This window comes from Enhydra lutris, unplaced genomic scaffold (genome assembly GCF_002288905.1).
Source record: "Enhydra lutris kenyoni isolate GAN:26980312 unplaced genomic scaffold, ASM228890v2 scaffoldscaffold58, whole genome shotgun sequence".
NCBI lineage: Eukaryota > Metazoa > Chordata > Mammalia > Carnivora > Mustelidae > Enhydra > Enhydra lutris.
The window spans coordinates 3,916,374-3,937,791 of NW_019154142.1; the positions used below are offsets into that span (position 1 = coordinate 3,916,374).

Sequence of the window (21,418 nt, forward strand, 5' to 3'; positions counted from 1 at the left end):
GGTGTGCTCAAGGATGTTACTCACAGCCTTATTTCTTGTTCCTCTTTTTAAAACCCTGAGGAGAAAGTTCTAGCCATATTAGTTCCCCAGATGTGTTATACTTTTCCTGATCAATTAGTCATTGTTAATTTTATGGGCCTCATAAACTGTGTAACTGACCAGGAATCCCTTCAAGCTATTTAGTTCACCCCAACCAAGTGTGTAATTCATTGTGGGATTCTTAGTTATCCTCATCGTAGATCTGCTTTGTCACCATTTTTTGGCTTCCTTTCACCCCATTTTAAATGTAAATGACTATATTATGATCTGCCTTCACCCCTTTCTCCCACAAGGTGAGGACATCAGGAAAGAAGGACAAGGAAGGGAGTAGGACTCAGAGAGTCCTTAAGGATGGAGGGAATCCCTTTGGGAACCATGGGAGAGAGCTGTGCCCATTTCTGCAGGGTGCTTTTAACAGAAAAATTCTCTAACTCCAGATCCAAGTATCCATGATGTTTGATGGCCAGTCAGCAGTCGAGGTGCACCCCAAAACCAGTATGGATGACTTAAAGACCTTCACATCCCTGAGCCTGTACATGAAACCTCCCCCCGTGAAGAAGCCAGAGCTGGCTGGAGCTATGGACCAGTTCATCCTGTACCTTGGAAGCAAAACCGTAAGTGTGTGACATGTTTGGTTTTTTTTTTCCTAGTAAATTTATTTTTATTTAATTTTTTTCCTTTTTTTAAATTTAAATTCAATTCGCCAACAGAGAGTACATCATTAGTTTCAGGTGTAGAGTTCAATAATTCATCAGTTGCATATAACACCCAGGAAAACACGACATTTGAAAAGAGAGAATAATAGTCAAAGGAAAGACAGGGGCTTTCCTCTTCCCTTAAAACAAAACCACCTATGCAAACAAACAACATTCCCATTCTGGTTACCCAAACAACATTCCCATTCTGGTACAGACCACTTTAATCCCGAGACTCAAGTGGTCATAAAGGTAAGTGATTCCTTCTCTACGTAGGATATTTTTCTGGGGCTGCTTCGTGATCAGTCTCACACGGCTCATTGAATGCAGCATTTCAAGGACTTCCGGAACCCAGAGGCCTGTTAACGGTTGTTGCTCACCCTGTTTGGACAGGCACGGCAGTCCATCTCAGCAGGCTGCATTATGTCCCTGGGTTAACCAGACGGGTTCAGGCCACTCCTGGACGCCATCAAATGTCCACAAGCCTGCCGTTGCCTGCCTCCCTGTCCAGGATGCACTTGGACAAACACAGGGGAGCAGCACACCCATGTAGCCACAGGGAGGCTGGAAAGGAAAAGGCACTGCCCAATCCAACAGGAACTTTGTAATAATTCAGGCAAGATGTGCCTTGTAGACAGCCAAGCACTTGGATTGATGATTGTCCCTTAAAGAAAGGAAAACAAAATATGATGTTCATTCATATGGATTTTCTTTAAGTGGCTTCTTGACATTTCAGGCCAAAAAAGAATACTTGGGTCTTGCAATCAAAAATGATAACCTGGTGTACATTTATAATCTGGGAGCTAAGGATGTAGAGATTCCCCTGAACTCCAAGCCCGTCAGCTCCTGGCCTGCCTACTTCAGCATTGTCAAGATTGAAAGGTAACGTAAATTCACAATACAGGGCTTCCATGCACATTTCATAAAAAATCTGTGGAATGCATGGGTGCATGTGCTCGCGTGCACACTCTTACACACACACACACATACAGTTTTCCTGTGGGTGTTTAAATAACATTTTCTTCCCTTTATTGTTGCTCCTTTTTCCCCCCAGTATGCCTATGTTTCTTCCCAAATACCTAAGTCGGGGGAAAAAAGATTAGAAAAAAATACTCATCATTTCTAAATAGCAGTCAGATTATTAGATCTTTTTATCTGCCCAATCCATGCCTTAATTCCAAGATGGAATATCTTTTTTTTCTTTCTGCTGATTGTTGACATCCTATAAAAGCTTTCACATGACGACCTTTAAAAAAACATATTTTCTACAAATTATCTGGCTAATAAGGACTGAAAATTCTTAACAGGGTAGGAAAACACGGAAAGGTGTTTTTGACAGTCCCAAGTCTGAGTAGCACTGCAGAGGAAAAGTTTATTAAAAAGGGAGAATTTACGGGAGATGACGCCTTGTTGGATCTGGACCCTGAGGACACCGTGTTTTATGTTGGTGGCGTGCCTTCAAACTTCAAGGTAAGCGATCCAGCCAGATTTGGACTCACTGAAAATCTACACTGACTGTTTTTTAAAAATCCATAAGTCCTACAATGATTTGGGGGTGTATCGAAGTCTTGGTATTTCAAGAAAGAAGTTAGCTCCATGGTGTTAAAATTCTGATCTATAAATCTGGCATATAAATCCGATTTCTGCCACCCATAGTTTCATGGTGTCAGATGCTTTCGGGCTCTAGCTACCACTTGTATATCAATTCATTTCATTCCGATACATGCATACGTAATTGATATTACCCCCACCCACTACTGCAGGAGTGCGTGGACCTTGTGGGTTTGCTAGGTTCACAATGACAGTTTCAAAAACTCAGTTATTTAACTAATATAGACATGAAATAAAATACTTGGGATGAAGAAAGGGGTGAATCTAAGGGGGGAGTATGAGACCTGGTGAAAGGCAAATAAATGAAAGGCCCAGATAAGGAGATAGGGAGTTGATGTAGGATTTCAATCCCAAGGCTATTATTACTTACTAGTTATAGACATATTATTGAACCTCTCTGAGAATTACTTTCCTTCTATTGATATGAAAACAGGAATATCTACCTCAAAGAGCTGCTGAAAGAATTGATTTTGCTCCTGAATTCGGTATTTGGTGTGTGACTGATACATAGTATGTATTCAACGAATCCCATCCTCTCTGCTAGATAGGCACAGCTGAAAAATCATTGTTTATCTAAATTATCCGGCCCAGAGGAGACATAGGTCTAGAAAGATATTTATCTATATAGGCAGTTCCCCCTGACCTGTTGTCTATTTCATTGTCTGTTCTGTATCATCTGGGTGAAGCACAATCATGGGGTAATTGACTTTGTCTGTTACATAGCTCCCCGCAAGCTTAAACTTGCCTGGCTTCGTGGGCTGCCTGGAATTGGCCACTTTGAATAATGATGTGATCAGCTTGTACAACTTCAAGCACATCTATAACATGGATCCCTCCAAGTCAGTACCCTGTGCCAGGTGAGAAAGTGTTAAGAGTACTAAAGACTTTGATAGCCATGTGAAAGCAGCAGATTGACAACCATGGATCAATATTCAGGTTCCCTTTTTTGGGGGGGGTGGGGACCCAGTCTTGGAACTGCATAAGAGTCATGTCTGCAAAAATCATTTCAGTTTTCTGCCACAGACGAGCATGTACAAGTATGAAGTGTTAAACATCTTGTTTGCGCTTTTTTTTTTTTTAAGATTTTATTTATTTATTTGACAGGGAGAGACAAAGTGAGAGAGGGAACACAAGAGGGGGAGTGAGAGAAGGAGAAGCAGGCTTCCCGGTGAGCAGGGAGCCCGATGAGGGGCTCGATCCCAGCGCCATGGGACCATGACCTAAGCCGAAGGCAGACGCTTAATGACTGAGCCACCCAAGCGCCCTTGTTTGCAGCTTTAATTTAGGATTCCAGAGACTTGGGTTTCACCAGAAACTTCTGTTGTCTTCACACAAAGGGTAGAAAAGAAATCCATTCAAAATCACTCATTAGGATATGGAAGATGATACACACACACACACACACACACAATGGAATACAATGAAGTCTTGCCATTTGCAATGACGTGAACAGAGCTGGAAAGTATGATGCTAAGCAAAATTAGTCAAAAGGAAGACAAATACCATATGTTTCACTCACATGGGGAATTTAAGAAATAAAAGAGATGAACATGTGCAAGGGGGGTGGGAAGAGAGAGGCGAACCAGAAAACAGACTCTTACGTACGGAAAACAAACTGAAGGTTGCTGAGGGGAGGTGGACAGAGGGATGACCTAGATGGGTGATAAGCATTAGGAGGGCACTTGCCGTGATGAGCACTGAGTGTTGTATGTAAGTGATGAATCACTCAATTCTAAATCTGAAACTAAAAAAAAAAAAATTTTTAAATAAAAAATAAACCATTCATTTAACTTACCTATAAATACTTCTCTGTCTCCCATGTAGACATCAGGACTTCACTTATTTTTTTTTCAAGTTTTTATTTAAATTCCAATTAGTTAGCATACAATGTAATATTAGTTTCAGGTGCAGAATTTAGTGCTTCCTCACTTACAGACAACACCCAGTGCTCATCACAAGTGCCGTCCTTAATGCCCATCATCCATCCAGCCCATCTCTCCTCACAGCTCCCCTCCAGCAACTCTCCGTTTGCTCTCTATAGTTAAGAGTCTGTTTTGTGGGGGCGCCTGGGTGGCTCAGTGGGTTAAGGCCTCTGCCTTCGGCTCAGGTCATGGTCCTGGCGCCTGCATCGGACTCTGCTCAGCAGGGAGCCTGCTTCCTCCTCTCTCTCTTTGCCTGCCTCTCTGCCTGCTTGTAGTCTCTGTCTGTCAAATAAAATAGATAAAATCTTAAAAAAAAAAAAAAGAGTCTGTTTTGTGGTTTGACTCTCTTTCTGCCTCGCCGCCCCCCATAATGTTCATCTGTTTTGTTTCTTAAGTTCCACATATTTAATGCTGTAAGTTCCATGGAAGATGTCATGACAGTGGGTTGAAAGTTCCTCACATGGAAAGCATAATGCAAACCGTCATGCTCATATGATCCTTGTGTTTTTATTCCAGAGACAAACTGGCCTTCACTCAGAGCCGAGCTGCCAGCTATTTCTTCGATGGCTCTAGTTATGCTGTGGTAAGGGATATCACAAGGAGAGGGAAATTCGGTCAGGTGACTCGCTTTGACATAGAAGTTCGAACACCAGCTGACAATGGCCTCGTGCTCCTGATGGTCAATGGAGTGAGTAAATATAAAAGTCCTTTATCCTCTCCGTTATTCCCTTTACTTTCCAATATGCATATTCCTAGGAACCTTCCCAGGTTGAGTGTGTCGTGTCACCAAACCGAAGTTTTAGTTTAGAAAGAAAAATTGGATTTCTTTTTCTTTAGGGAAGTTGTGCCAGCAATAAGTAATTACTGCAACTCTGAAACGCATTTTTGGATGTATATTAAATATAACCCCCTTTAATAAGCTAGAGAATTTTGCAGAAAATCAGCACCAAGATCTAGGTGGGTAGTGTCTCTGCAGAAATGTAACACTGACTTTTTTACATCATATGCCTTTATCAGTTAAAAAAAAAATGCATGCTTACCATAAATATATGCATTTCTTAATAATATATGTAAAAGCATATATATAAACACACTTATAATGTATACTTTATAATATAATTATAAAGAACTTTATTGATGATTATTAATAGTAATAATCCATATTTTATTATAGAGATAATATTCAAAACTAGGAATAAAAGACAATTTGTATAAAGATAAAATATTGAATAAAAATAAATACAATTTTAAAATAAAGATGAAATGAAAAAAATTGTTTTCTATTTGTTCATGGTACAAATATTAATAGCAGTGTTAGTAAGAACAATGTAATTAAATACGCATATGTATTTTTGGACATCTCATTAACTTTTTGAGAAACAGTGACTCAAAAGTCCAATTGCTTTCAATACTAAGTTTTATTGGCTGTCAAAACTAAACAAAGTACCTCAAAAGTAAAAGTGTCAGATGTGTATCATTGGCTATGCTTACTAAATTATGATACCATTTTTCAGTCTCTTCCACTAATTGGCAAAAGTTGTCTTTGAATTTGGCTGGTACATTTCCATCTTTTATGATGTCCGTTCTTGCTAGCTAATCATATATTGCATCATTTTGTAAACTTTAACAAAAGAACTCAAGACCATTGAAATCTTTATTTGACAGAGTTTTAAAGTGGTTAGAAATTTTTTTTAATTATTTTTAATAGTGCAGATATGATAGTTTTTACAGGTAGTACACATTGTTTTCATCAACAAATTTATTTAACATTAGAAAATTTTACAAATATATTTTTTAAAAACCATCTCTCCAGAGTACAACTTTCTTCAAAAAAGTTACTTTCTCTTCAGAAATCTGTTGCATTTCTATAACCAATAGTGAAGCAGCAGAAAGAAAAATAAGAAAAAAATCTCATTTACAATTGTGCCAAAAATAACAAAATATCTAGAAATAAACTTAACCAAAGAGGCAAAAGATCTATACTCTGAAAATTATAAAACATTGATGAAAGAAATTGAAGACAAAACAAAGAAATAGGAAGATATTCCATGCTCATGGATTAAAAGAACACATATTATTAAAATGTCTATACTACTCAAAGGAGTCTACAGATTTAATGCAATTGTTATCAAAATATGCCAACAGCATTTTTCACAAAACTAGAAAAAACAATCCTAAAATTTGTATGGAACCAGAAAAGACCCAAATAGCCAAAGCAATCTTGAAAAAGTAGAACAAAACTTTTGAGGTCTCATAATTCCAGCACAATAGTATTATAAAGCTGTAGTAATAAAAAGTGTATGGTGCTGGCACAAAAATAGACACATAGATCAATGGAACAGAATAGAAAATCCAGAAATAAACTTACAACTATATGGTCAATTAATCTTCAACAAAGGGGAAATGAGTATATAATAAGGAAAAAACAGTCTCTTCAACAAATGGTGGTGGAAAAACTGGACAGCTACAGGCAAAAGAATGAAACTGGACCACATTCTTACACCAAACACAAAAATAAACTCAAAATGGTTTTAAAGACCTAAATATGATATCTGAAACCATAAAAATGCTAGAAGAGAGCACAGGCAGTAATATCTCTGACATTGGCCATAGCAACATTTTTCTAGATGTGTCTCCTGAGACAAGAGAAAAAACAAAAATAAACTATTAGAACTACACCAAAATAAAAAGCTTCCACACAATGAAGGAAGCAAGCAACAAAACTAAAAGGCAGCCTACAGAATGGGAGAAAATAGTTGCAAATGAAACATCTGATAAAGGGTTAGTATCCAAATACATAAAGAACTGATACAACTCAACACCCAAAAAAACAAATAATCCGATTAAAAAATGGGCAGAAGACATGAAACGACATTTCTCCCAAGAGGACATCCAGATGACCAACAGACACATGACAAGATGCTCAATCTCACTCATCATCAGGTAAATGTAGATCAAAACTACAATGAGAAGAAAGAAAAACTGCAATGAGGCATCACCTCACACTTGCTAAAATGGCTAAAGTCAAAAACAAGAAACAGGTGTCGGCAAAGAAGTGGAAATAAAGGGACCCTCTTGCTATGTTGGTGGAAATGCAAACTAGTGCAGCCACTGTGGAAAACAGTATAGAGTTTCTGGGGCGCCTGGGAGGCTCAGTGGGTTAAAGCCTCTGCTTTCGGCTCAGGTCATGATCTCAGGGTCCTGGGTTCGAGCCCCGCATTGGGCTCTCAGCTCAGCAGGGAGCCTGCTTCCCCTCCTCTCTCTCTGCCTGCCTCTCTGCCTACTTGTGATCTCTGTCTGTCAAATAAATACATAAAATCCTTAAAAAAAAACAAGTTGAAATATTTTCTTTCTTTCCCCTAATGGATTATTTTCCATATCTCTGGAGTATACAGACTCCACTTGAGAGATCACTTTCTGATCAATAGGTACTATGATAATACCTCATTTTTCAAATCCATTCAGTTCTTCTATTGCAAACTATCTTCCAAAACAAGCAAGTCGGACTAGTAAATTATGTGAGTGCTACAGAATTACTTTCGTTCTCAAACACCATATGGCCCAAGTGCATAATCATTTCATGTTTATTTACATAAATCCAGTGTTTCCAAATAATTACAGAAATGTTCTTTTCCTTATCTCCGTGCTTGCTAATAATTTTTTCAGATTCTTCTCAGCAAACCTTGGAATTATTTTTCAGTATTGCCAATTTTCCTCATAAAATGAAATGCACTCATGCCTGTAAGCCCATTACAATTTTCAAATGTTCTCAAGATTTTTAAAAGGTCAATAAGGTAAACTTAAAATTTTATTAATTCATCAAGTAAATAAGAAACAGAAGATGGCTGCTTTAAATTGAGTATAAATATTAACATTTTGATATATTAACCTGAGACCTAACTGCTGATATGGATGGAGTTGCAATTTTAATTTTATAATAAGAATTTCATGAGACTTCTTTAGTCTTCAGTTTCAATAATAAAAACTACAGTGTAAGCTCTCAAATTCAGATAAATCTACACTTTCCTAATAGCAGATGTTTACATCTTATAACTTCTTCTTTCTTGTCCACAGAGTATGTTTTTCAGCTTGGAAATGCGCAATGGTTACCTACATGTGTTCTATGACTTTGGATTTAGCAATGGCCCTGTGCATCTTGAGGACACATCGAAGAAAGCTCAGATTAATGATGCAAAATACCATGAGGTATAAATCATTGCGATTTGTGCGGTGTGTTTTGTTTTGTTTCACTTGTACTTAGAACTATTGATCGAATCAGATGGTCAAATGACGTAGGTGGGAAAATAATTAAACTGAGCACCTTCACTTCTAAAAACCAACAGCAGGACCCCATTGACTCAACTCCAGGATGACATTTGCTTTAAAAAAATGAATGTTTTTGTCATATTGATGTTTTCTAATAAAAGAGTCACTGAAAGATTCATTTTAATTGCTTCATTACAATGGCACTCCATAGAATACTTTTATACATCTGTTGAAAATGCTAGTGTGAATACACAGCCATTTTTAAAAGTATCCTTTGAGCACTACTAAATGTAAAAAGAGTAGGTAAGCAAATAGAGAATTGCCCTGTAAAGCATTTATCCAGAACTTAGAAAATACTAACACAGATTTCCTTATAAAGCGAGCCCCCAGGGAATGCTCTTTAACTTTGAAACAGTTGTGTAGTACACTGATAATATATTTCATCTATTTTCAGTAACAACTAATTTGAATCTACAATTGCATAAAATGTATAAAAGGTTTATCTTTTAAGTTGAACCAAAATGCAGGAGAGTAGGAGGCTCTATTTCTCTTTTCAGTTCAAAGTCCGTGACCTCCATGAGGATGGTATACGATAGGAGAATATTTTAACTATATCACTGACTAGAATTTTGGCAGAATCATTAAAGCTTTTCACTGTGTCACTAAAACAGTGACACCTGGTAACATGCAGTCTGGGTCCAAAAGGCCCCTGTTTACAGTCTTTTATCCTGAATCTCCCCAAAGGGGCAAAAGAAAACAATTGATGTCATGACAAAAATATTTTTTGGTCTAGCTCCTTCTCCATGTGGAAATTCTTCTCCAGAAAATGTGATCTTCTGGTTATTTAAGTGTGAGTGTCCTCATCTGTAAGAAAGGAAAATCTGTTCCCCATTTTGTGAACAAACAAATACAGGAACATGGGGGTCCAGCTGTTATAACCAGAATAATTAAAATATATAGTCATCTTTAAAAAGTTGATTATTAAACAATGATCAAGACTTGGCTATATATTATGTCTCCCAGATCTCAATCATTTACCACAACGATAAGAAAATGATTTTGGTGGTTGACAGACGACATGTCAAGAGCATGGACAATGAAAAGATGAAGATACCTTTTACAGACATATACATTGGAGGGGCCCCCCCAGAAATTTTACAATCCAGGTAAGCTCTTTTTGTTAAGTAGCTGTTGTTCCTGATGACGTCCTGGGCTGAGTATTCAACATCCAAGAGAGGTCTAGTAAAGGTTTGAAGGCACTTCCACTTGCTGCTAGGTACCTGCACAGACACATGAACACACACTCAAGCACCCTCATGACCTCCTTAAATTAGCATCTTCTAGATGAGATCTACAGGTTTCTTTAATTATTGTATTAATCTCTGAACACAGTCTCCTGTGATATTTCTTACCTGCAAGAGCAAAAGATGGAGCCTGTGTATTGTATGAACATGAAGCACTGTGTCCCTTTACTTTTATTTCAGACTTACTTTGAACTTCTTTGAACTCTCAAATAGCATCTGAGGGTATAAAATAATTTTAAGCTTATCCAAGGGGATGTGAATTATGTATCATTATAATTTTATTCTCAAGTATTTAAAAATTTAACTATCTCTTATTACAATCAAGTCATAGCATCAGACACCCTTGAAACTGAGAGGCAACTTGAGGATAGTCCAGCCTGGTCGTCCTCAACCCTGGTTCTCACCTGAATAACCTGGAGGAATTTTATAAACACCATTGCCCATAACCACTCTCCAGAAATTCTAACTGGTCTGGGATGAGACCCCCAACTTCAAACTTTTTTTCAAATTAGATACCCTCTTAGCTTCTTCAGCAACTCCACATTGGACTTTCAACCATTATGGTTGTCATTATCTACCCCCAAACCTTTAGTTAGCATGGTCCTCTAGGTATGATCTTGATGGAACAGAATATAGTGGGACTGTTACTCCTTAGTTTGGCCAGTGCTCATTTAAAATACACTGAAGACATTATAATTTGATCAAAACTAACTTCATAGTCATTCAATATTTGATAATATGCTCTTGGGCACCTCCTATATCCTAGGCATAATGATAGGTACTAGGATTATAGTATCAATCAAATTATCATCCCTGATCTCAAAGATAAAAGATTTCTTACTTTCTTACTACTCCAAAAGCTCAACATTCCACTAGGAGATTTCTCTAGCCTTAGTTGATCATAAGTGTGTTGCAAAAATAGCCAAGAAGATGAGTTCATGACTTTAATACAATCCACTTGGGAATGGATTAGTGGAAGACTGAAGACCTGGGTTTAAATCTTAACTTGCCACTTGTGACATTAAAAAAAACAAAAACAAAAACAAAAAGATCTTGATGTTTCTTAGTTTCATTTTGAAATTGCCAACAATTGACTGTTTTTGACCTAAAATACATCAGTTCTGTGTGGTTCAACCTATTAATCATCTGTAAAAGGGAAATAATAGCCTTTCATTTAAAAAAAAAAAAAAAAAAGAAGAAGAAGAAGATTTTATTAGACAGAGAGGGACATGGCACGAGAGAGAACACAAGCAGAGGGAGTGGGAGAGGGAGAAGCAGGCTCCTCGCTGAGCAGGGAACTCTATGCGGGACTGGCTCAGTCCCAGGACTCCGGGATCTTGACCCCAGCCGAAGGAAGACACTTAACCACTGAGCCACCCAGACACCCCTAGCCTTTCCTTTTATATCACAGAATTTTTATAAACATAAAATGAGCTAATGTAAGTTAAAGTATCTTCAAAACTATAAAGAAGTAAACAAATTGGCTTGATGCAGAATAAAGCTGTTCTACAGGCAAAGATTAGACATTACTCTATGCTTATGAGAGAAAGCATGAGAATATGAATAGTTTCAAATCTACTAAAAATGACTATAAATAAAATCAAATTTCATATCCCACATATGCAGTAGGTAACATCACCATCAGCATCATCATCATCATGATGTTATCTGTGAAGACTTCATTTTCTTTTTCAGGACCCTCAGAGCGCACCTTCCCCTAGATGTCAACTTCAGAGGCTGCATGAAGGGTTTCCAGTTCCAAAAGAAAGATTTCAATTTATTAGAGCAGACAGAAACCCTGGGAGTTGGTTATGGATGCCCCGAAGACTCTCTTGTAAGTACCAGTCAGTCAAAATCTTTTAAATAAATAAATACACACACACACACAACACACAAATAGACATAAAATGTATCATTCTCAAAAGCTGGAAAAGGTTTTTTCAGCTTCTCTGTGAGCCTAAGTACACCTTGGGCTCCTTTCTGCTACCAGCAAAAAGGAGAAACATTAAGCTAAAAAGTCGTGTGGAGGTTCCTCTGGGACTTGTCCGTTTGCTTCACTTTTCATTGGTGGAAGGAGGGGCTTCCAAAGCCCAGAGAGGCTGTGCGGGCATCTTTACTCACTCAGGGTGGAAGAACTGGAGAAGATAAAATCCCATCGGCCAGGGACACACAGAAGAACAGTCAACATGCCTCAATGCCTGTATAGACCGGAAGTTAAAACATAAACTATTAATACAGAAACCAGTAGGCAAGGGCTTTGGCGTGTGAGAAATTGACATTTTCAGCATTTGATAATTTTCATAAACACTATACTATATTCACTTTATTTTATTTATTTATTTTATTTTTTTGCCACACAGATATCTCGCAGAGCATATTTCAATGGGCAGAGTTTCATTGCTTCAGTTCAGAAAATATCTTTCTTCGATGGCTTTGAAGGAGGTTTTAATTTCCGAACATTACAGCCAAATGGGTTACTGTTCTATTATGCTTCAGGAGTAAGTATTTCTTTTTCCCTATGGGAAATTTTTTTGTGATAACTGTTTCGTCTATTGAAAATACTGTTTAAGCACGTTAAAAGTGATTTTCAATTCGGATTAATTTGGACTCACATGAACACACACAGAATGCCTCATTTCAGATACTTTGTAATTATGTCTATCACATATAAGTTCTAAACCTGGGATTCATAGACCCACCTCTCAGGAGTTCATGGAGAAAATTCAGTGTGTCTGTGGACCTAGCTCAGAAAAAAATAAGATTTTTAAAAAATTTTATTTTCTCAAACTAAAATTTAGCATTTTCTTCAGTTACAAATGTCAGCAACAAACCACAGTAATATTTGCAGAACCTGTTACTTTATTGTTAATAGAAATCACAGTCATTTTTCATCTCATATAATAGTTGCCACAGATACCTCAAAATATCATTTTTGCTCATTGCTACTTTTAAATTACAGTAGTTATTAGATCTGCTGAGAGATTTTATAATTTAATGTTTTAATAAAGAACTACATATGTTACTATATCACAGATTTATTGCTTAATATTTTGAAACCGTATCTCAATATAATTGGTTTCCTTTTTATTCTAGATATTTGTTTGATGCATTTTAAAATGTTACTTTTGAAGGGGCCCGTGTGTATCACCAAAATGCCAAAGGAGTGCATAGCACAAAAAATGTTAAGAACCTCTGTGTATATATACAAATACATATGTGATTTTTTTGGTAAAATAATAAAAGGAACATACTTTTCTGTTCTTGGACTGGCTACAGAACACTTGAACTCACCTTCTAAAGATATATTATTCCAAAAATAAAATAAGATATCCAGAGGTTTGGTGACCCCAAGACCCAACTGATTTATCTCTGAAAAGGTCATCATCAACATATACACTGATAGAGCAGGTCAATATGTAAAAGCCGCTCTTACTTTTCGTACTTATTACCTTGAATCTGTCACATTTATACTGAATTTAATTTAAATCAGTAGCAACGGTGAGAATTTACCCAAAGCACTCTGTAGGATCTCTTCCACCAAACCTGCCTCAGATTACCATGGTTAGTTAAATAACAGTTTTTGTCAAAAAAAAAAAAAAAAAGTAGTTATGTTGAGGGTTGTGCCCTCCCCCCCATAGAGGTCAGTGCCCCTCTAAGGGAAGAGAAGCAAGATTATCCATTTGCCAATATTTTAAATAATCAATAATACAATAATTAGTAAAAAGAACTGTTAACTTCAGCCCTTTTTCTATTTGTCTTCCACCTCTATAGATAAAAAGTAAAACACTTCAAAAAACACTTAAAAAGCCAAACTGGCAAGTTTGGCTGGTCAAGCCAAACCCTTGCCTGGTCATCTAGCTACCTCTCCAAGGAGACAGAAGTATTGCCTTTCCCAGCCGGGAGACCAAAGACAGAATAGCGATGCCCCGGTTAGGGAAGGCACTAACCCTGGGACAACTCTCAGCAGGACAAAAGCACTAGAAATCTTCAATGCAGGAGAGAGGAGGCTCCTTTCTCGGTTGAAAACGTGCCTCATTTTGTCGGCGACACCAATATAAGCAATATGCTGTCACTGTTGTTTTCATAGAAATTATTTCACAAGCAACCTTCCGCACATCGGGTGTTCCTTTAAGCAATGTCATTAAGTGAACGTTGAACACGTGTCCATCTTTTGGATCCCGGGCCTCCCTACTTTAAACCCTGTGCTTGAATTTCAGTCAGATGTGTTCTCCATTTCGTTGGCTAACGGCACGGTGGTTATGGATGTCAAGGGAATCAAGGTGCAGTCGGCCGAGAAGCAGTACAATGATGGGCTGTCCCACTTCGTCATTACCTCGGTCTCACCTGCAAGGTACGGGTCCTGACTTCATGTTCTTCCCCCAAGATACCTTATTTGTAGGGTATGATTCTGCTCAAGGACCACTATGGATAATAGACCATTCTATTGCTTTTCCAGTGCTTTAAAAAAAAAAATGGTAGGGCGAACAACTTACATTCTTTTAAAAAGAAGTTGCTATTAATTTCCAAGAGATGCCAAATAAATCACTATTTAAATACTTAGCAGGAAGATAAAGGGTTTTTTCCAGTCAAACCACAGGCTACCAACCTTCTTGAGGGAAGTGCCTACACATAGCGCTTACTGAATGGAGGGCACTGTTTTGCACATAGAAGGAGATCCACAAACATTGGTTTCATTTAGGTTTTTTGTTTTTTTTTAAAGAATCCACTTATTCATTTGACAGAGAGAGAGATCACAAGCAGGCGAAGAGGCAGGCAGAGAGAGAGGGGGAAGCAGGCTCCCCATTGAGCAGAGAGCCCGACACGGGGCTCAATCCCAGGACCCCGAGATCACAACCCGAGCCAAAGGCAGCAGCCCAACCCACTGAGCCACCCAGGCGCCCCTCATTTAGATTTTTAATTAAGCAATTGAGAATTCTATATTTATGACCGCATATTGAAAGCTCTAGCTTTATTTTTCAAATATGTAATACTAATTTTTTTTTTTCCTTAGGAAGAAAGCTTTCTGGAGTAAGAAATACATTTCCGTTGTAGACGGCTGCTTTTCTATGCCCACTTCTATGGAGCCCTCCCATTACAAAAAAAAGACATTAATTGGCCTTTATAGGCTCCATTTCCAATTATACTCAAAACCAGTCAATGTGCCTTACAATGAAAACAGGCTCCCCAAGTGTGATTAAATAATCACCATGAGTTACGTTCTGCTTTTTCCACCAGCCCCCCCAAAAATGCTGGTAACTAATCACCTGAGCTTCTTGTTTTTAGGGGTTTGGAGAGTCTTTTCTGCATGTAAAAATATTCAACTATTTTATCCCAGACCTCATGAAGAGTCTGGCAAGTTGTTATCTTCTCACTAGCCAGAATGTTCTATGTTAATTCCATGAGAAAACCTGCAACCTAGAATGAAACTCCAGGTAAAAGGGTACCAGTGTGGTGCGTAAAGAAACTTTTTCCTTTGCAGATATGAACTGATAGTAGATAAAAGCAGACTTGGGAGTAAGAACCCTACCAAAGGGAAAGTGGAACAGAAGCAGGCAGGTGAAAAGAAGTTTTACTTCGGTGGCTCACCCATCAGTCCCCAGTACGCTAATTTCACTGGCTGTATAAGTAACGCCTACTTTACCAGGTAGGATATTTTTATTATTCATAATTCTGCATGATTCATAAAAAAAATCAGGTCGATAATAAAAATGTTTACATTATTAAAACTGAGAACTATAAAATTTATGAGAAGCAACAGAGGAGAGTAATTAAAAGCTTGAATGTGCTCGAGCAACTGACATACTTAGGTTTGTGTGTAGGTTTCTTCCCTTTAAATTCCTGCATGCCCGTGGCTAAGTCAGCCTTCACTTCTTTTCTGCCAAAATGCAGATAATAATAATGTCTGCCTCCTTGTTAGAACAATTAAATGAGATAAAGTGCAGAAAGCACCTGGCATACAGCAAGCCATAAATATTAGATGTAATTATATCTGTGCTTATTATTAATGGTGTAGCACAGAGTAACATACCCAAATTCTTGTTAGAGGTTTAAGAAAGTCTTCTTAATGCATCACTTTAAACAAAGCCATTAATCGAGGTCCTTGACAAAGACAGGAAGTGCTCCCTGAGTACTAGAGCAAGCAAGGGAGAAAATTAATACACACGGAGTAACACAGAGGCGGTACCACCGTCCAGAACGTGGTGACGGAAAAGATGTCCATCTGTCAGAATGTGCCAGTGCCAGGCAAAGTTATCCATGAATTGCTAAATGGTTGTGTAAAGGGTTCTTATTAAGACAGTGGTTGACACAGACCCATCACGCGCACACACACACGAACACACACAAATTTTAAATACCAAATTCTTTCACTTCTGTAGTTTTCATCTTGTAAGTCTGAACCACATTTTAAGGGTTTCCCCCACCTCTGCTACACAGGTTGGATCAAGACGTGGAGGTCGAAGACTTCCAGCGATACGTGGAAAAGGTCCACACTTCTCTTTCTGAGTGTCCTATTGAGTCTTCACCGTTGCACTTTCTCTACAAAAAAGGGAAGAATTCCTCAAAGCCTAAAACAAGCCAGAATAAAAAGGTAAAAGAGAATGCTTTGTCAGATTCTCAACCGTCCTCGCATTCCACACACACAGTTCTAGACACTGATGCTGTGTAAAATTCACTCCAGTTTGCAACTGTATGTACATACGAAAGTTGGGATTCTTCTAGTACCTGATACCGTTGTTTCCCAGCTTTGGTGTATCAACCTTTGTTCCCAGAGAAACACTTTGAATCAGATTTATTCCATATGGCTCAATGCTTTTTCATTATAATGATTAAAATTGCCCCATACTTAACCATTCGTGTGTATAATGTGTATTTAGTACTGTCATTCTTAGTACCATTTGCTTTTGAGTCACGATCTCGGGCTTCTGTCACAGCCATGAAAATTCTTAAAGTTTCTGATCTCCCTGTTCTCCCCTCCTTCCCTGACCTTCACATCAACCACTCACAGGCACGGCTGATCCGTGATATCAACTAGAACCACTCCATTAACAAAATCTTGAGTTCTTAAACTGCATCCCCTGAGGACAGTTTTTTTCCTCATTCATTTACATCCAGCGTGTACATTAGCGGCCTTCATGACAGATGAGGCTTCCAATTCCTTCCCACTCTTTCAGGCTGATCTCCCCACCCACCTCCCTGACCCAACCTTAACAAGTCCCTCGGGTGCCACCCCTCCCACCCTGGTCCAAGCCACTGTTCTCTCCCACCTGAGCCCTGGCAGGAGCTTCCACCAGCTTCTCTGACACTCTGTCCTCCACGTAACAACCACATGCTTATACACATGTCACATCGTGTTACTCCTCTGCTCAAAGTGCCCCCGACGCCCACTACACTCAGAATAAAAACTCCGGTTCCTACAATGTCTTAAGACGCTCTATGTTATCCAGGCTCCTTTCCCTCACTCACTCTTCTGCCCACACTACCATGAGCCATGTGCATTCCTGCCCTAAGGTCTTTCTTTCTGCCTGGACCACTCTCCCTGCAAACATCTGCACGAACGGCTCCTCCTTCCGGCCCAGCCTTCAAGCGTTCAGTAAGGCCTCCCTTAACCTGCTAATTAATACCATAGCTGTCTCCTGACTTTCCCCGTTACTACCCATCTTCTTTGCCTTTCCTAGTTGTTCTTTTTTTCCATAGCACTTTTCACATTTTATTATAGCCTGTTTTTATTGTGTTTGGTATTTACTCTCTGTTTCTTCTGCTAGAATTTGAGCTCCTTTTTTTTAATCTGCTCAATGATGTGTCCTAAGAACCTAGAACAATGCACATAATAGGTGTTCAATACATACTTAGCTATCTGCATCACAGGGTTGTTACAAAGATTAAGTGAGTTGATGCATGGAATACCTTAGCACAATGCCTGGCATAGAGCAAAACATTCAATGAATATGAGCTGTTAGATCTCTTTATAGAGGCTTGTGAATGTTTCTGGAGGATCAATTCCTTAAAGTAGAATTGCTTGGCTTAAGGGAATATGCATTGTCAACATTGAGATAATACTTGTTTATACTCCTACGAACAGCATTTGAAAAAACCTATTGTCCCTCCCAACTGCTGAACTAGATATGATCACATTTTTATAATTTTGCCCATCTAATGGACAGATAGGGCATCTCATTGTGATTTTGATTTGCATTTCCTTGAATGCTAATGTGGCTGAGCATCTTTTAAAGAACTGATTTCCCTCCAAGGCTGGCTTCTGAACCATCAGCAAGAGGAAAGCATCCCCACCAGCTTCTCCCTTCTGATAGTTTTTCACCTGCCATTATATCTTGATCGCTTCCCTATGTATTTCAGCTTATGGAGACCACTTTTGAGAACCCCCTTGCAACTCCTCCTTTGTTCACACACGATTTGTCAATGTTAATAGGTTAATTTTATTTATGTACAACTCAAAATTAGTAGTTTTTCAGGTTCCTCTCCTGAATTTCACATGGGAGAAAGATAATTTCATATGACTTTTATGAAGGCTTTCACTAGAGGATAATTTAAAGGATTTTTCAGAGGAGACTATGAAATTCTGATGAGATCTTACCTCCCCCTTCTCATACTGATGCTAAAAGGTTTATCCTGGAATTTTTCAGCTGGGACTTGAGCACGGGCCAGTGGATCAGACACAGCAGGTTAATACCATGGGCTGATGAGGAAGATCAGCCTACGGCACGCACTTTACCTCTTTAAATGAATACAGTTTTCTCTTTGAAGCTGTCTATCAAGTGCAGTTTCCTAACAAATATTCATACTCTCAAGTTTGCAATCAACAGACCTTGGAACTATTAACATACACTTTTCAGTATTATAGGAAACCTCTTAGCCTTTCTTGTAAAAAGCCTTAGAAACTCAACTTCATAATAACAGATACAGGATGACTATAGATTTCCCTTCTAGTTCTTGGTAATCAGAATGTCAAATGTTTGCTAGTCTTCTCTCATATTTACCCTTGTATCAATAGCTTCTTAAGTAGCTATCCAGAAAAACATGTGGCTGCTGTTTTAAATTTTTATCAAGGCCGATTCATAGCAATTTGGGCTATAATAATTTATTTTCACAGTAACGTTCTAATATTGTATCTTATGTGTATATTTTATTTAACCATCAATAGACTTTCAGTGCTTTCCAATTTTCTCCCTTTACAGGTGAAGGTCACTGTGTATTAGTCTTTGATTACACTGCTGAATATATCTTTACAAAATATTCTTAGAGGTAGACTTACTGGGTCAGGGAAAATTACTTTCCAAAAAAGGAACACTGATTTCTATTCCTCCATGAGTACCTAAGAATACCTATCTTACCACCTGTGTTCCAGCATGAAAATTTCTTATAATTTTTGTTTTTAAATTTAAGTGGAGACATAGTTTCTCATGTGGTATTTCGTGTGATAATGAAGATTTTATATATTTTAAGAGGCATCATTCTAAGGTATCCAGCCAACCATTCCCTTTTCTGAGAATTGATTCCCTACACACAGGGCAAGCCCAGTATTTTAGGTACGTGAGTTTATCTACCTGGATACAGATGTTTGGATTGGGGTAGGTCATCTGAACTAAGCTGGGCTCTCAGATCCCCTTCCTTATAAACTTAGAACCCAGAGACACTAGCCTAGGCAGGTCATTGAATGGAAAACATGTAAACCTAAGAGCTCTATGTTAATCATGCACGTAGAAAGAAAGCTGCTTTGTAGAAATTTAAAAGGCAGCTGTCCTGAAGAGAAAGAAAAATGAAAGCAGGCTGAGAAAAACAAAGCCAAGATACCAGAAACATTTGGAAAAGGAATTCCTTGAATGCCATTCCTGATTCTTGACTTTGGTAGTGTACTATCTTGTGTACCAGATAGTGTACTATCTTGCCCCTGATACCGTATTATCTCCCCTTGGATTGTGTAAGATACTCCCGTATCCTTATAACACATTGCCCTCTTTTGCTTAAGTAGCTGAACTAGTTTGACTATTAAGTGACACAAAAGAATCTTACCGCATCAAAGCAGACCCTCCGAGAGCACCTGGGTGGCTTAGTCAGTTAAGCACCTGCCTTCGGCTCGGGTCATGATCCCACGGTCATGCAATCAAGTTCGATGTTGGGCTCCCTGCTCAGTGGGGAGTCTGCTTCTCTCTCTCTCCCTCTACTCCTCACCCCTTCTCCTGCCGTGTCTTTCATGCTCTCTCTCAAATAAATAAATAAATAAAATCTTAAAAAAAAAAAAAGACCCTCAGAGAAAAAAATTACACTGATAAAATCAAAGTCTAGTGGGGTTCAAAATCCACATATACAGCTATTCTAGGATAGTAAACAGAGTCTCTGTGTTATATGGTTGGAAGTAATTAAATTATAACCTTTTTATTATCATTATTATGATTCAGAGCATATATCCACAGAGAATTTAGAGTGTTTGGTTGCCACATATAAATATCCCAACGTCTATTCCTTTCCTCAGCAGACAAGAGACTAGTCCTCCTCTATGGATTCCCACATGGAAGCAGAGAAAGGCAGGGCTGGTCATGGAGACCTTGTAGTCTGGTAGCCCCCCCTTTGCTGACCCCTGCCGTTGATTCACACGTGCCCTCTTCCCATTGCGAAGTGGATGCACTGACTGAGAAGGAGGAGGAGCCACCAGGGTTGGGGATAGTCCCCAACTCCTGACCAATCTCTCACCCGCACCCTCCTGGAAAACAAAACCCCGTCCTCCAGCAAGTCATCGAAGGTCCTTTCTATCTGGCAACAGCCTGTCTTCCAGTTTGCTATTTAACTGCCTGTCTTTCCAAACCAGTTTTCAGTTCCTTTAAAAAAAAGAAACTGTTTCTCACTCACCTTTCTCTTCCCCACCACACGGTGCCTGCGGAGGGCACGCACAAATACCCCTTTCCTTCCACGTCATTTCTACCTCGTAGGTATTCAATAAACATTGCTTGGATACATGAATAAATGACGGGATGATCAGGTTTATTTGCAATAACTTTAATTTTGCCCCCCAAATTAAGACTAGATAACCATGAAATATTAGCCTATAGTCTCACAGCTCTAAATTTTAAAATCAGCAGTGCAATTTTAGGAGCACAAGGTAATTGTTCTATATCCTGTCACATGAATGTTTACTACTTATCACCAAAACTATTCTTAAATATTTTGAAGGTGTTACAAAGTATGTTGGTAACAGCCTGTATAAATAATAATTTGTGTGTTAAAGAAATGTTGTTGTCTATGATATGAGGATTTTATTGACTGATTCCCCAGGGTTATTTTATTGTCAATATTTCCATTTTTCACCATTGGCTAAGATGTGCATTTAATTTAAATGATAGAGCAGTTATCTCTGAGGCTTTGGGTTAGCTCTGCTTTATTATCACAGACTAGAATTTTGGATTTAACATACTGTGTTGTCATCTCCTCAAGGAGAGGGGCCTAATATTTCATGAATGGAAAATGCACAAATAATATATACTTTCATTGTTACTTTATTTTATTTTTATTTTTATTAATGATAAAGAAATCACAAATGACCTTTTGCTGCTAACACATCAGTTTCATC

At 38.4% G+C, this 21,418-nt stretch overlaps 1 protein-coding gene across 2 annotated transcripts in view; it reads left to right on the top strand.

Moving 5' to 3' along the window:
- The window catches only part of LOC111158255 (laminin subunit alpha 4), a 145,199-nt gene that overhangs the window by 111,662 nt on the left and 12,119 nt on the right, over positions 1 to 21,418 (top strand). For both annotated transcript variants that reach the window (XM_022520164.1, XM_022520165.1), the window contains exons 19-30: positions 477 to 653; positions 1,471 to 1,616; positions 2,042 to 2,204; positions 3,069 to 3,202; positions 4,784 to 4,955; positions 8,342 to 8,473; positions 9,557 to 9,699; positions 11,533 to 11,671; positions 12,198 to 12,335; positions 14,055 to 14,188; positions 15,317 to 15,481; positions 16,273 to 16,426. In XM_022520164.1, coding sequence (XP_022375872.1) covers positions 477 to 653; positions 1,471 to 1,616; positions 2,042 to 2,204; positions 3,069 to 3,202; positions 4,784 to 4,955; positions 8,342 to 8,473; positions 9,557 to 9,699; positions 11,533 to 11,671; positions 12,198 to 12,335; positions 14,055 to 14,188; positions 15,317 to 15,481; positions 16,273 to 16,426 — 1,797 coding nt within the window. The remainder of the gene's footprint in view (positions 1 to 476; positions 654 to 1,470; positions 1,617 to 2,041; positions 2,205 to 3,068; positions 3,203 to 4,783; positions 4,956 to 8,341; positions 8,474 to 9,556; positions 9,700 to 11,532; positions 11,672 to 12,197; positions 12,336 to 14,054; positions 14,189 to 15,316; positions 15,482 to 16,272; positions 16,427 to 21,418) is intronic.